This window comes from Teleopsis dalmanni, chromosome 2 (genome assembly GCF_002237135.1).
Source record: "Teleopsis dalmanni isolate 2A chromosome 2, ASM223713v2, whole genome shotgun sequence".
Lineage (NCBI taxonomy): Eukaryota > Metazoa > Arthropoda > Insecta > Diptera > Diopsidae > Teleopsis > Teleopsis dalmanni.
In genome coordinates this window covers 44,218,412-44,232,981 of record NC_051847.1, presented here as the reverse complement: position 1 = coordinate 44,232,981, position 14,570 = coordinate 44,218,412, and the positions used below count along the sequence as shown (strand labels likewise).

Here is a 14,570-nt window from a genome sequence, read left to right as displayed (position 1 = left end):
GAATAATGAGGTGGAAATATCACGTTGCACAAAAACAAAAAGCCCAATACTACACAATGGTACGTGATGATTTTCTCCACCCGGTCCCTACACACCACGATATTTACTAAAATAAGAATACTTTCCGAGAAATTTCGTTGGTTTTGGTTTTTTGACGTTAAAAATCTGTTTAGAGATTTTTTTGTGATATTACACAAAGAGGCACAATGATTCAAAATTTCTTCTCAGTTTCTTTTCTTTGTCTTTTTTGCTATGGATTTGCAGCCTAGCTAATATGTATGGCGCAAACAAATGGAGTGTAATGTAGTGTACACACCATACACCATAGTTCGTTGTTGAGGTAAATATAAATGGATATCACAACTCACCACAATTATAATATTATAATGCATAATAATATTATGTTTGGACATACCTTAATTTCGTAAAAATCTTAATTTCATCTTCGTTTCAGCGAAATTAAGTAGTTTTTTCCATACAATATTCTGTTTTGAGGTTAGAACAAAATTAAGGGAAATTTCTAGTGCAACTATGCGTAAGATAAATTGTAAGCAAAAGATAAAGTTGAGATAACGAAAAAGTGATATTTTTTGTTAAGTAAATTTCAGTCACAGTTGACTTTAATAAAACCAGGAAAATATTTTGAAAGTAGTACGAATTTTTTTACATTGAGAACATTCTGTAATTGTTATTAATTAAGAATAGATTGAAATATATTAATTCACATACCCGAAAACCACTAAAGCTAATAAAACTACTGAATGGCATTGTTCAAAGTTATAATAATAAACTTTTAAAATTTCCCAGATACAAATGGCATTGGGAGTATGTAATTTTAAACATTCGATTTGAAAACAAAATACATATGATTACCTTAATCTGATGCAGTGTGAACACTTTTAAAAATTACTTAATTTCATTTTCACGAAATTAAGGAAATTTGACTGTTTGGAATGTATTGTAAAAATTAAAGGTAATAAGAAGAATAGAACATTAATAAACATAAACAATAGAACATTTAATAAGTTTTAATAACTAAATTTGGTTGATATATAGTATGTATATGGTTGAATTATTTCAGTATTATATATTTGATGACCGTCTTAACCATATCATACAAGACAATATCACAACAATATCAATATTGATATAATATAAATAAAATGTTTATAGTGGATCACTTTATTCTAATACATTTTAAGGTGATCCTACTCCATAAAATTTTGATGAAGAAATCTTTGACCGCCAATTGGATTGGCTGATGATTCTTATTGTTTGTAATATTTAATTTTTATTAATTTATGCTTTCAACGACTATCTTTAGTTCGTTCAGACTCTCTCCTTTTATAAAAAAAAAAATTTTTTTCAGCACATTATCCGAGCACATTATCAATAAATCGGCTTCGAAAGCATATATTAAAAATAAATTTCCCAAAAGGGAAATTAACAAAATTTAATATATGTGCCTTATGTTTTATATGTAAAATGTAAATAAACAACAGCTGAGTTATAACAAATCCACTTAGAAAGTAAGTATTTACAAAAATCTTTGTTTTTGTTAATTGAATATGTGATTGATATATAAAATGTATATAAATATTATATTATATCCATTATATATTTAATTTTTTTGTGTGATATACTATTAAGTAAAGTTTATGAAGGTTCTATCAGATGCATAAATGAGCTCATTATAATCTGAACGTGCACTCATTAATATAAATGAGCAAGTGGCTAAATAGCTTTATTCAACTTTTATATTAGTCTGTTTTGCTTTTCTTTATTATATATAATGTCAATCATCATCACATAATTTAGAAAATCTTTGATTATACATGTATCTGAACCCTTCTGTATACAATTTTTTTTACATAAGATATTTTTAAATATATAACACAAATAGATCACTTCGTCTAATACTTTTATATTGTTTTTCAGACATTTTTTCATACATATTTGCAATATTTTAAAACTAAATACATATATTAAACTACTATATAGTTCACACCCTGTCGTCTTGTTCGAAAGTTTCGTACAATAAAAAGTTTTTTGTTTGAAGTATTTTTCGAACATTATACCGAAGAACATCGGCGTCGTTTTTTCAGGTCGAACATTGTTAACTTCGATATTTGTGAAAGTGTTATTTTGCTTTTGGTGAGTTATAATATTATTATATTTATATTATAATATTAAAATGTGTGATAATAATAAAATATATTATAATTTTAATATATTCATGAAGTTGTTTGCATATAAGATTATGTTCATTTTTACATAAAATCTGGCTCCAAAGAAATAGCGTTGAGAACAATCTCGAATATGTCAGGCATCTTTAATAAAAATGAACTTCACTTAAGCTTCATAGATCGTCTTTTATAAATATATCTCCAATGACAATAAATCTATTTATTTAATATGAAATCGACTGTGATAGTTTACTTGTCTATATATAGACTTTCCAATAAGTCACATAACATATATACTTTCTACATATGTATGTTAGTAACAAAGATTTAATAATCAATTTTTTTAACATTAATGAAAAATTCCTGTGTCAATAAAGAATTATATTGTTTTTCAGATAATAGATACAAGTTTGGAAAGATGGAAAATATAATTCAGATGTCTTTTGTACATAAATTATGGTATTTAGCTAATAAGGAAGATGTTTTATTTGTCGAATGGATCGAAAATGAGGATGCCATAATTATTAACATGATTCTTTTGGAGAACTACTTATATTCATATGACACTATTTTTCCTAATCAAACTACAAGTAGTTTTAGTGATTCTCTTATAAGGTATGGTTTTGATGGTATGATCATTAAAAGTCGATTTGGTCAGAATATTAAATTCCGTAATAAGAATTTTACACGAGATGGACAAAATCTTGATATAATAGTAAACTCATATGGTAACAAACCTATAGTAGATTGTGAGCGACATAATTTGTGCGAAAGTGAATATCAAGGTAATGACGCCGCAAAGTGCCAGTTTTCGGAAGAACAACTGAAGGAATTTTTTGGAGAACATTACTCATTAGTACAAAAAAACGAAATAAAAATAAGTTCTGAACAAATGTAAGTTAAAAAAAGTACTATTTTTGTGTAGTTTTTATAGTAATAAAATTGAAAATACAATTGTGTCTTCAACGAATAGGTTGTGCCCTGTAAAAAAGGAAATTGAACATATTGAAATAGAAGATGATGATACTTATGACAGTCCTTTTTCTGATCTTGTCGAAAATCATACATATTTTGCTACAACGGCAATAAAAACGGAAAAAAATGTCCAACAGGATTTGGATTAAACTTAATTTATTATATTTTTTGATTTACATTTTTATCATGATTAAAAATCAAATTTTTAAGATTTTAATATTAATAAAAAAATATTACACAATTGCATTTGTAATCATATTTTTTTCTTATATCATGACTACGACATCTGCGAAGAAGTTGATATATTCCAAGCACTTCCAGATATTAGCAGACATTCGTTTTTGAAACTTAATTGCAATACAATTATTTGTTAAAAAATTGTTTAAAAAACCCGACACCAAACAAACAGATTTATCAATGTAGACCTACCTGATTTACTAGAGATAACTGCTGCATTCAAAACGATGAATGACGGTAAATCTAGTGGTAACGATGGTAACCTCTGCTGAAATTTCTGAAGTTGACGCTGAGGCTATGGCTACCATACTGTTCCCGCTATTCCAAAAAAATATGCAGTTGTGAAGAAATACCGAACGACTGGAAAGAAGCAATTATTGTAAAGATACCAAAAAAGGCGATTAAAGAAAGTGAGAAAATTGGCAAGGAATATCTATTATATCTATTTGTGCTATCTAAAAGAAAAAAAAAAGAAAAAAAGGAAAAAGAGAAAAAAAAAGATCGGAGGAAAAATTCAAGAATATTATTTTTATAATAGTAACTTTCTTTAAACAAAAAAAAAATTAAGTCCATTGGAACAATTATTTTATTTCATATATATATAATTTTCAAAGAATATTGTAAATATACTTATACTAATTTTTATTTATGATATGATACGTATATGATTATAACTTTACAATACAATATACATAATTGATAGATGTAATTTTTTTATTTATTTATTCTGAATATATATATATATATATATATATATATATACATATATATGTGTTTATAAATTTAATAAAATTTATAGTTAAATGAAATAACATTCTTCTTTTGATTGATACATATATTGATCCATGTGAGCTATTTATCACACCTGGCTCATAGTGATAGCTGGTCATGAACTAATCAACTAATAGTAGCTCTAGAAGTGAGCTGTGGGTTAGTCTGGTAGGGCTACCGAAAGCGATACAGACATAGTTAAAATGAATTCAAATAATGTATGCAGACATTAAAAAGAGGATGGCTGCGGAAAGAAAGTATTCCAGTATTGGGCAACTTCCGTCTGATGAGCAATGTCGCAAGGATGAAGAAGCCATGATATTGATGATGCGAAACCTTGATTTAGAATCCGGGAAAACGTGATGAGCCGCAGTCATCGTTTCAAACAGAAAAAATTTAATGCCTATTCTGTATTATGAGTGTTTTTTCAAGGTCAATAAGAAGCAAAAAGTTGTCCGTCTAATCTAACAGACTGTTAGACAGGATAAGAAAAGAGGAATTTGGATTGCATATTTAGTGTAGAATTTTGGTTACATATTAGTGACTTCTACTTCTTAGAAGTCAAAAACTAAAGTATAGATTTATTTTTTTTTCTTGTTATATTTATATTTTCTTTTGAGAAGAAGTGAATTAAGAGTTAAGAGTTAATACTTGAATGATAAGTTTAGGTAGCAATAAGTCATGGCATGACTTTTTTTTGTTGGTTGTCAGCAGCAGTATTTAGTAGCCAAGAACCTCACCCCAAAATCATGTACCTCACTTAGCGATTTTTCGCCGTTTTGCTACCACATTCCTTGCAAGAACCCTAATAGAGATGAGTAGAGACTAAATCCATCCCGCCGAATTTAGTTAGTTTTATAGGTCTTTCATCTTCACCGTTGAGCAGTCTGATAAACTATCAAAGAAGTATTTTTCTAAGAACCTATATCTTCTGGACGCTAAAGCCGGGCATTCACAGAGAAAATGTATTATTGTTTCTTTCTGCTGCGGGTTTCCACAACTTCTGCAGCGAAGGTTATGGGAATGTGCAGTTTCTCTGCGTGAGTTCCCACCAAACACCAATGATCAGTAAGAACTGCAGTAAGCCTTGCAGTGTTCACGAAATCTCTTTTGATGAGTTCCGAGGATTTATTTTTATTCTAGGTGGGCCATGTTAACCTGGAAGTCGCACGTGACCTAAGTGCTTTCCATCTGTTATTGGCAAGTTGCAAAACGTAGAGGAAGATACTTTTTTTAATAGTATTTCTTTAGTTGTGCTTCTTTGCAGCACCAGATTCTGCAGTGAATTTTCGTATTGTTCGAACCGGCATCTTGCGAGGTTATATCTGGTGTCGCCACATTACTATAAAATTTGATTTCAAATAAAAATGTAAAGCGTTCTAAATGCTGCTCACTTTATACTATAAATGTTTACCTGATGCTATGTAATTCTAAAATATTAATACATTATTGTAATTTAACAACACTAAACAAAACAGCTTAATTAATATTTACTTTTATTTTCTTCAAAACATATGAAGCTAAATAGTTAGAAATCTTATGTATACTGAACTGTGTTTAACTCAGACCTAACCCGCAATATTAAAGTAAGTATTCTTTGTTCGAAAAGTTTCTAAATTGACCTTTATTCCTATGTCCTTGAGACTAATTCTAACTAATAATCAGTAAAGGAATTTTTTTTTATTGACCAGAATGTATACAAATAAAAAGGTAGTAAAATTACATATTAACGCAAATATAATATATATGTAAAAAATCTCAAAAATGTATAATAAAACCTTATTTAATATATGTAATTAAATAATTATTTTCGAACCAGTTATTTTGTTTCTACATATGCTTCAACATATATCCGAACTTTTTATTTATTTTCTAACAATAAATGTTTACATATCCATTTCTATACTATATGATGAATTACTTATAATAAATTACCATAAAAAATACTCCACATTCAGCAAAGTTCACTAAGAAAAAGAAATAAAACTTAAATAATATCAGAAATACTATTTTACTTATAGTTAACTACACATTGTATGGAAAATCATACTCTACTTCTGTACTTTTGAAATATAGCTGATTTATAAGGCATAATTCATTTTCATATGCGGCTCACTTCCGGTCAAGTGCTGCCCTTTCAAACGAAATATTTTCATAAAAATACCATTTGTCAGCTTGTCATGCAAGCCTTCAAAACAAGAAAACAAACGGAAATTTTTAAAAGAAAAATATTTATGCAAAAGACCAAAAAGTTTAAAGGACCAAAGGACGAACCATTCACTTTCCCGTACGCAAGCAAAGGTGCCAAAGAAAAAGGAAACGGAAATTGCCAAAAGCCCAAAAACGACAAGGAAAAAAGTACGCTCCAATGCGAAATGTGTTGAAAAATACGCTGTCTAGCAGGGCGCACGCAGTCAAAACACGCATTTAATATTTTATACGGCATGAAACATTAAGGAATAGCCAAAGAGGCATAAAATGACTTAAACATTAACGTGGCTTTAATTTAATGTTAACGTAATAAACATTTTTTACATGCCTTTTACTGTGGAATTTGTATGTGGAACGCACTGTGAGTTCAGCAATTCGGTAATTGGTTAAAATACAGGGTACTCCTTTCTTTGGCTATAACGCCCAAGTATTGCAATCAATCAAAATAGCTGCACCAACGATACTAGACCAACAAGCAATTTTTTTCTTAAGATTTTCATAGCATATTTCATATTCAGAATTTTAGTAAAATTAGAAAATGATTGCTGCCAGCGCCTGAAGATATGCTAAACTTTTTACATGAACGCATTTGGACAGAATCAAATGCGTTGGGCTAATGTTCCAAACATTATTTTTGGTTCTTTGTAATAAGATGAAACGTCATTTTGACATTTCCATTTTTGTTGTTATTGTAGTAGTAGTAGTTGTGGTTGTTGTTGTTGTTGTAGTTGCCGATGTTGTTATTGTAGTTGTTGTTGTTATTATTTCGTCCTTTGGTAAAGTATAATTGCATACCAGCGCATACAAATCTGTTAGTAGTTTTGTGGGGTGTGTCAAAAACATTATTTCGACATTAGGTAATGGCAGCGTACTTCCACCGTTGGCATTTGTTAATGTCATTAACTTTCATTATTTTTTTTCTTGTTTTTTTTAGTGCTTCTCGCATATTGTTACTTTAATGCTGACGGAGGGTTTGCCCAAATTGCCGTTGTGTGCTAACATTTATCATATGAAATGTCTAAAAATGAGTATAACTTGCAGACAATATATAACAAAATATAAGTTTTATTTGCTTTTCAACTGTTTACCACATCAGAGAAGCCATTATCACCTTTAATGTGATAAAGTTGAAAAGCGTTTAAATTTTTATTACCTTTTTTTTTAAAGTGGTAAAATTTTATGAAAGAAGATAATAATACTAAAGCTAAGTGCTCAAGAATTAAAAAAAAGATTGTATTATAAATATTACAAAAGAAATATTAAAGATAGGATTGTAATATAATGCTCGAAGTCCTTTCTTATTACTACAGTCATAACGGGTCATTATACCCACTGAAGAAATAAAACAAGATAGATTAACTGACGGGTCAATACCACCCCTTTTATTAAATCAACAAGATGGGTCTATGAAGAATAAGGAATGTCTTAGGAAATGTTAGGTGTTATTTTAAGATAGGAAGTGAAAACTGATTTTAAAAGTCTCAATATAATGTTAGGCAATTCTTAAAGTTAAGTATTATAGCAGATCATCACCCTCTATAAAGCGGTAGATTGGTTCCGCGGTAGAGAGGAGAACGCGTTGTAGGTGTATTCCTGTGTAAACCGTATACACACGTGCAAAGGTACGCGAAGCTAATTATGAACTGTGCAAATCCTCGCGTTATATGGGAGAATGCCCGTATTAAACATGGGATTGAAATCGATTAATATGGAAACGCGTTATAAGGGTATCGTGTTATAGGGGAGAGGGGGGTGGGGGGATTACTGTACTTCACTTTCGAAACTTTTATTTGAAATAAATTTTTATTTGAAATAATAATTCAAAAATTATACACAATTAAGGGATAATATTTTTTTGGAAAACAAATACATAGCTTATTAGAATAACACTAGTATTTTAATATAGAGTTTGCTTTGAGTGTCTTAAGGGTAAAGAAGAAATCAGCTTTACAGTATGTTTGCCCAACAGAATATTCATTTCACTTAAGTTCAACTGTAAATCGGAATCAATATTATAACGTGTACTTAATAAATCTAACCTAACCTAAGATGAATAAATTTCAAAAACTTATACATTTTAGGTTTGTATTTTAGGTACACATACTTCATATTAGTTTAGGTATAGATTAAAAGTTTGTAGATATTTTTTAAGTATTATGCTATTTGTCCTTTAAATATTCATCACATTTTGAGTTTAAAATTTTAATAGAAAAAATATATAAAAAATAAAATTTTCAGCTTAAGCGATAAAAGCACAAATTATAAAGTGATTCATATTGTTTCCGACTGATTGCCAGCGGAACAAGCATAAATCCACAAACGAATCACACTTCCGCATCCTTTTTACTCAGACTGATAATGAATGAATGTGTCATAACAACAATGAAGTTGACAAAAGTGTTTGCATTCACAAAGTCCATGTATTGTTTCCGTAACTATCCACGAATACTTTTTTCCACCCACTCAGAAATTCTCACACACAAAGCAATGTCAATGTCTGTTAAAGCTTTTAACTAAAAACTGGCAACATTTTATAGAAAAACTCGCAACATTTATGCAGTCATAAAACCGCGCTTACAGCTGACATTCACATCCTTTGTCGTTCATTAGTCCCACAAAGCGGTGCAGGTCTCCCTGATTGCCAAGCTACAAGGCTGTAGGCTGGGATGAAATGCAGAATAACTACAACTTTGACAAATGAAACTGCAGACAAAGAAACCAATATGCAAACAAACTTCCACACTGTCACACTGCAAGGATGGTCTTAGCCGTGTTTGTGCCGCAAATACCCATAAGGGACATAAATGCGGGTCTAATTGAAATAAACTACAATTTCTGTCTTATTTAACCAAAGTGTGAAACACAGCAAATGACGTGAAAATAAATATGAGAATCCGCTACAAGCTACAATCTTGCAGTCTTGTATTTAAGACTTAAAAAATGCTAATACTTTTATTTAAAAATTTTAAAATTCTTAATAAAATAAATATTTATTTTTTTTTATTATTATCCAAAGAGATTATTTATTGTGCATGTGATCAAAATCCAATTTTAAGAAAGATTTTCCTTGTGAGACTTTGAAATTTGTCAAGCGCACTACCATCAGTTTTTGGATGGATGTCTGCCTTCTACTAAATCCTGCAAACAAACCCATTTGATGTTTGCTGTTGTAAAGTTTTTAATTAATTTTAAAAGTTTGGAAGATTTGCTCAACAATTAGTCAAGTGTGTACATATAAAAGGACACCAAGTAGCAGACATATTGTAGTGGGTGCTACTCCAAAATTTTCCACAACATCAAACTTGCAAATTAAATATGTAAAAATACCAAAATTTAATTGTTTTCACATCAGATTTATACAAACATTTTTTCTCTCTTCTTATTTGTACTTTGTCTTTGTGAATAATTGAAGGTAATATTGATTACCGGGAGCGAAAGTCAAAACTTTTGATACCGACAGGACGCTTTTTATATTAAGAAAACAATATAAAAGGGAAAAAGTCATAGATACATTAAAGTGTGTATACCCCAAAAAAAAGAATAGAACGAGTTAGATTTTAATGATTTTTTTATAAGATACCAAAACACAGAAGCTTAAATATAATTAGGTTAGATTCGAGTAGCGGGTTTGCACACCAAAGCTAACGGAAACACATAGAGCCCATTACTATATCACGGATAAAAAATTGATTCCTATGTCAAACTAAATGGACAACCGAAAAACTTATGTAGAACAAGGTATCGGGCTAGACAACGTTTTAGAAAACAGGTACGGCTCTAAAAATCAAGCAAAAGTGAAGCAACCTGAGAAATCTATAAACTGGTCTATATCCATTATTTTGAAGGAGGGCAGTTATAAAAGATACAATAGTTCGATGAGAAAAGATACTCCGAAAATAAAAATTTTTCTATTAAATAAAGATGGGCACTACTACACAAGGTAAGTTATATTTTTCTCCTGCTCTGCTATAACCACGGAAGAATTTATTGTTAGATAGACTAAGTCTCATTGCATATCTTCCTACCACGCAATTGATCTATTGTCATCAATAGAAGTTGATTGGTACGCTCCTTGTCTAAATTGAATCTAAGTAAGTCCTAAAATTTTAAGGGAATCTTTATCTACCCAGGCTGCCACAGCCACGAAGAAAATCATATGGATAGAAGAAGGCATAATTATCTTCTTAAAATACAATGACCTGTCAGCCGTAGTACTGATTAAGTTTCACTTTAGTTAAAAGAGTTGATTGGTACGCTTATTGTCTAAATTGAATCCAAATAAGTCCTAAAATTTGAAAGAAATCTGTATTTACTCAGGCTATTTTAGCTATCACTTTTCGTTTGATGGTTGTTTTTGTTGTTGCTGTTGTTGTTGTTGTTGTTGTTGTTGTTGTTGTTGTAACCCGCCGGGACCAGAAAGCAGATAACATGAAAGGATTACAAGACGAATACACGAGTTAAGGAATGGAAAAGGTGGGAGTAAGTGTTGGAATGAGGGAAGAGGGAGGAATGGGAATAATTTGAAACTAACCAGGATCCAGTCGAAGAAACCTAGCTTCTTCAAGGGGACGAGTCCAAAGGTCGATTGTTCGTTTGATGGTCATTTTAGCTGCTATGAGCGAAATATCAATATTTGGGGAATGATTTTCAGACGCCCGCATACCTGCTCTGACAAACTCGTTAAGCCTGATGTTTCGCGAGATATCACTCTTGTCTTGGTACCTCCATTGGTTAGACACTGAGTTGAGTATCCAGAAGGTAGTATGTTAATTATATTTCATATATATGTATGTTGCAGTTACGATTAATCACTATATATAGTTAACAATTTTTATGCCCTACGACAATTAAATCATTTCAAATGGGAAATAAAAGTGAGAACATTGCTAAATATAAAAAAAATACCAGTGAATGCTTAGATAACTTAAAGAATCGGGAAGTATTGAGTAAACAATTTTGAGTCTGACAACCATATGAAAATTTTAAATGTATTGAGTTCAGATATCCTAGTAGCCTAATAACACTCAAGAGCAAAAAAACTCATTGTTCCAAAAAAAACAAGATTAAACATTTGGAATTGGTTTCTTAAGGTCATAAGTTTATGATTGGTAAATTAGGAAAATCTGTATACACCTAAGATAACTTTGACATAATTTAACTGATGCGTCCATGATATCTGGGGCTCATTAGGCACAAGTAAAATTAGAAATGACTTTCTGTAAGTCAGTAATGTTCTATCACTACTTAAACTTGATCGAAATTAGCTAGTCTTAGCAGTTTTTCAAAGAAAATGTGAAACAACAAAGGAATATTTAAAATTGACAGGATTCAAGTGAGAAACTTGATGCTTGCAGTCTTAAATTTACAATTACAATCTAATAAACAATTTTTTAAATCCTATGATGATAGATACTTGGCATTATCCGCTTTGAATTTATTTTTTCATTAAAAACACAAAATTGTTATATTTAAATATTTCGTCACTATTTTTAAAAAAATCAACTAGTGATATTTAATAAATAACATTTCGGGCATATTTTTTATTAGTTAAATTCATTGAATTTCATTTTATATTGACACTTGTTTATGTAGGAAAATATATATTCTCTGAGAAACTGAAACCGCAGTTAAAAATTGTATTGGTCATTTGCAATTTTATTTTAATGATAATAGAATTATTTCCCTGATCTTGCACTTTCCAACTCTGATCCTTCACCATCCTCCGCGCCCTCTGCAATCAAAAACGATTTATTAATTATACTAAATATTTCTATTTCGAAACACCTACGTTTTAAACCAGATAGACGTCTCAAACGCTCTTGTTCAACAGCAGCATGATATTCAGTCGCTGCCTGATCACAAACACTTTGATATGTTTCAATATCCTTTTTGATATCGACTACATCGATTTTATCATTGGGTTGATTATTAGATTTAACTTTCAATTTACTTTCACGTGATTTTGCTTCAAGTATTTTCTCACGACGATTTTCCCGCTCAAACATCTGAAAAAAATAAATGCAATATTTATAAAATTAAACTGTATTAATACAAGTAATATATAGACTTATATATATATAGAATATATTACCGCTGTCAAAAGTGCTTTATCATTTTTAGCAGACATAATCATGTTCTCGGACACCTCTATTAGGAACGTAGCACCTAACTGACTGCCACAGCTAACAAATTTGCCATTCTCGTTAGTTCGTACACAGTACAAGGGTTCGTCACATACCTTAACCGTGAGCACTGGTTCATTGTGTTGTTGCAATAAGTCCCATGTATCCAAAACACCATCCATGCGAGTCACAAAAAATTGGGAGACTCTGCAAAAAATAGTATATGTATATTATAATATATATATACATGACTTATAATAAGTCATATGTATCCGAGACATTGTCCATACGTGTTACAAGAAATTGAAAGTAGTTAAAAAAAATAATAAATGCGTATTAAATATAATAAATATAAAACTTATAGATCGCCGACAATAAGTCATACCTTTTTATTTTACTAATATATATAAAGTGAACTCACTCGGCATCTACACTGGCTAGAATTTGGCAAGAGTTGCTAGTGTAATTACAGGATTGGATAATCTGATAATAAATTACTTAACATTCATGCATTAAATGATTTGAAAGAATTGTCCGTAAAAATATAATGTATTTTTTGTATTAACGTTTATATATATTAAACTAATAGTTTTAGTTTTACTCATCTATTTGAATCACCATCATATAACTGATTCATGTTCCTAAAATTCCATAATGAAACTTACTTAGTATAACTCCACGCACCATCAGTTAACATCGCTGCACAATTCTTGGTCCACATAATTGAACTTTCACGACAGTCTTCAGACCAAATGCGCGCATTCCAATCACCAATAGTTAAGAAATTTTTAACAAAAGCAGGATTCCGCATTATAGCAAATATCGGGCCCCAATGACATTTCATCTGCATACCAATCATAATATAAAAATTATTTAAAATATTAGCCCCTGTAACCCCTGCTACTTACACGTATTTGTATTTTCTCAATAGGAGTTTTACCCTTACGATTACATGAGAATAACATACCCATTTCGGTACCAGCCATAAAACGTGTTGGTATAGTAGTTTCATACTCCAACACTGATATACCATATGAACGTGATAATTCTTGTTCATCTGTGCGTACTGGATCCATTAATAATTTATCTAGTGGTTCATTTAATTTACGCGTATCCCACCAAATAACTTGACCATCCGAACCGCCTGAAAAAAATTCTGTACCACTTTTTGAATTATTCCAAAGCACTGAGGTAACTGGATCACGATGACATATTTCACGTTCACTAATCATAACAGGATGTTTACCATGTCGTATATCCCAAGCGGCTACCTGTCCATTAAACATGCCACTCACTAAACTTGTTGGATCTTTTTGATTATATTCCAAACAAACACATTGTACTTTTGGTTCAAGTGTTAAAAATGGTTCATTAGGATTTTCAATTTCCCATATATAGGAATAAGTTTTCTGATCAAACTTATCACCTTGAAATCTCATATCACAATGACTAGCAGCCATCTTAATACCACCATCAGGTGACCAAGATATATGTTTTACGGGCACTTTCATAGGATTTGGATCACGATAAACATTAACGGTACGCGATCTGCAAGGTTCCGGCAGTGTTGCTGGTTCAACATCTTCAAAATAATTTTCATATATATTCACAGCATTGTTTTGATGTATGTAGTGTTCCATTGGTTTGCTTAAGCTCATTACTTGTGTTATATAGTTTTCATCCTTTTCAATTTTACGTTTATAACGTACAGTTTGTTCAGGATCATTAACATTTATATCCTATAGAAATTGAAGAGAACTTAATTTATTCTTTATTAATTGAAAAAATTTGGTCTTACCAATTTCCAACCGCCCTCAGTGTGGAGTATTCCAGTGTGTTTATAAGTGGCGCGCTCTGTATTTGCTTCACTTGCTGACGTTTGTCCAGCATATTGAGTAAATCTACTAACAGGATTTTGCAGTATATAATCCTTGGCATATTCACGATTTGAATTTTCATTGAAGATAACTTCGTCATGGTCTTGAAAGGATACACTGGCGCCAAAATTTCGACGCTCCTTTTTATAAATGTACTCCATTGTATTGAAAGCTGCTTAAGGACTTAAGGA

General features: G+C 30.5%; 2 protein-coding genes across 2 annotated transcripts; one reads left to right on the top strand and one right to left on the bottom strand.

The window, feature by feature from the left end:
- Positions 1-2,061: 2,061 nt before the first annotated feature.
- Positions 2,062-3,310, top strand: LOC119683892. The gene is made up of 3 exons (XM_038097766.1): positions 2,062-2,154; positions 2,582-3,080; positions 3,160-3,310. The coding sequence occupies exons 2-3, from the start codon at positions 2,605-2,607 to the stop codon at positions 3,308-3,310; spliced, it is 627 nt and encodes a 208-aa protein (XP_037953694.1). The 5' UTR covers positions 2,062-2,154; positions 2,582-2,604.
- Positions 3,311-12,018: 8,708 nt separating this feature from the next.
- On the bottom strand, positions 12,019-14,570 carry LOC119684181 (dynein intermediate chain 3, ciliary). The gene is made up of 6 exons (XM_038098153.1): positions 14,301-14,570; positions 13,411-14,241; positions 13,168-13,346; positions 12,472-12,709; positions 12,169-12,385; positions 12,019-12,111 (listed from the first exon to the last, which is right to left on the bottom strand). The coding sequence occupies exons 1-6, from the start codon at positions 14,538-14,540 to the stop codon at positions 12,056-12,058; spliced, it is 1,761 nt and encodes a 586-aa protein (XP_037954081.1). The 5' UTR covers positions 14,541-14,570; the 3' UTR covers positions 12,019-12,055.

Coding starts and splice junctions, on each gene's coding strand:
- LOC119683892 (XM_038097766.1), top strand. CDS start 2,605: ATGGAAAATATAATTCAGATGTCTTTTGTACATAAATTATGGTATTTA. Junction 3,081..3,159: donor AAAATAAGTTCTGAACAAAT/GTAAGTTAAAAA, acceptor TTCAACGAATAG/GTTGTGCCCTGTAAAAAAGG.
- LOC119684181 (XM_038098153.1), bottom strand. CDS start 14,540: ATGGAGTACATTTATAAAAAGGAGCGTCGAAATTTTGGCGCCAGTGTA. Junction 14,242..14,300: donor CTGAGGGCGGTTGGAAATTG/GTAAGACCAAAT, acceptor CAATTTCTATAG/GATATAAATGTTAATGATCC. Junction 13,347..13,410: donor TTGAGAAAATACAAATACGT/GTAAGTAGCAGG, acceptor ATTGGTATGCAG/ATGAAATGTCATTGGGGCCC.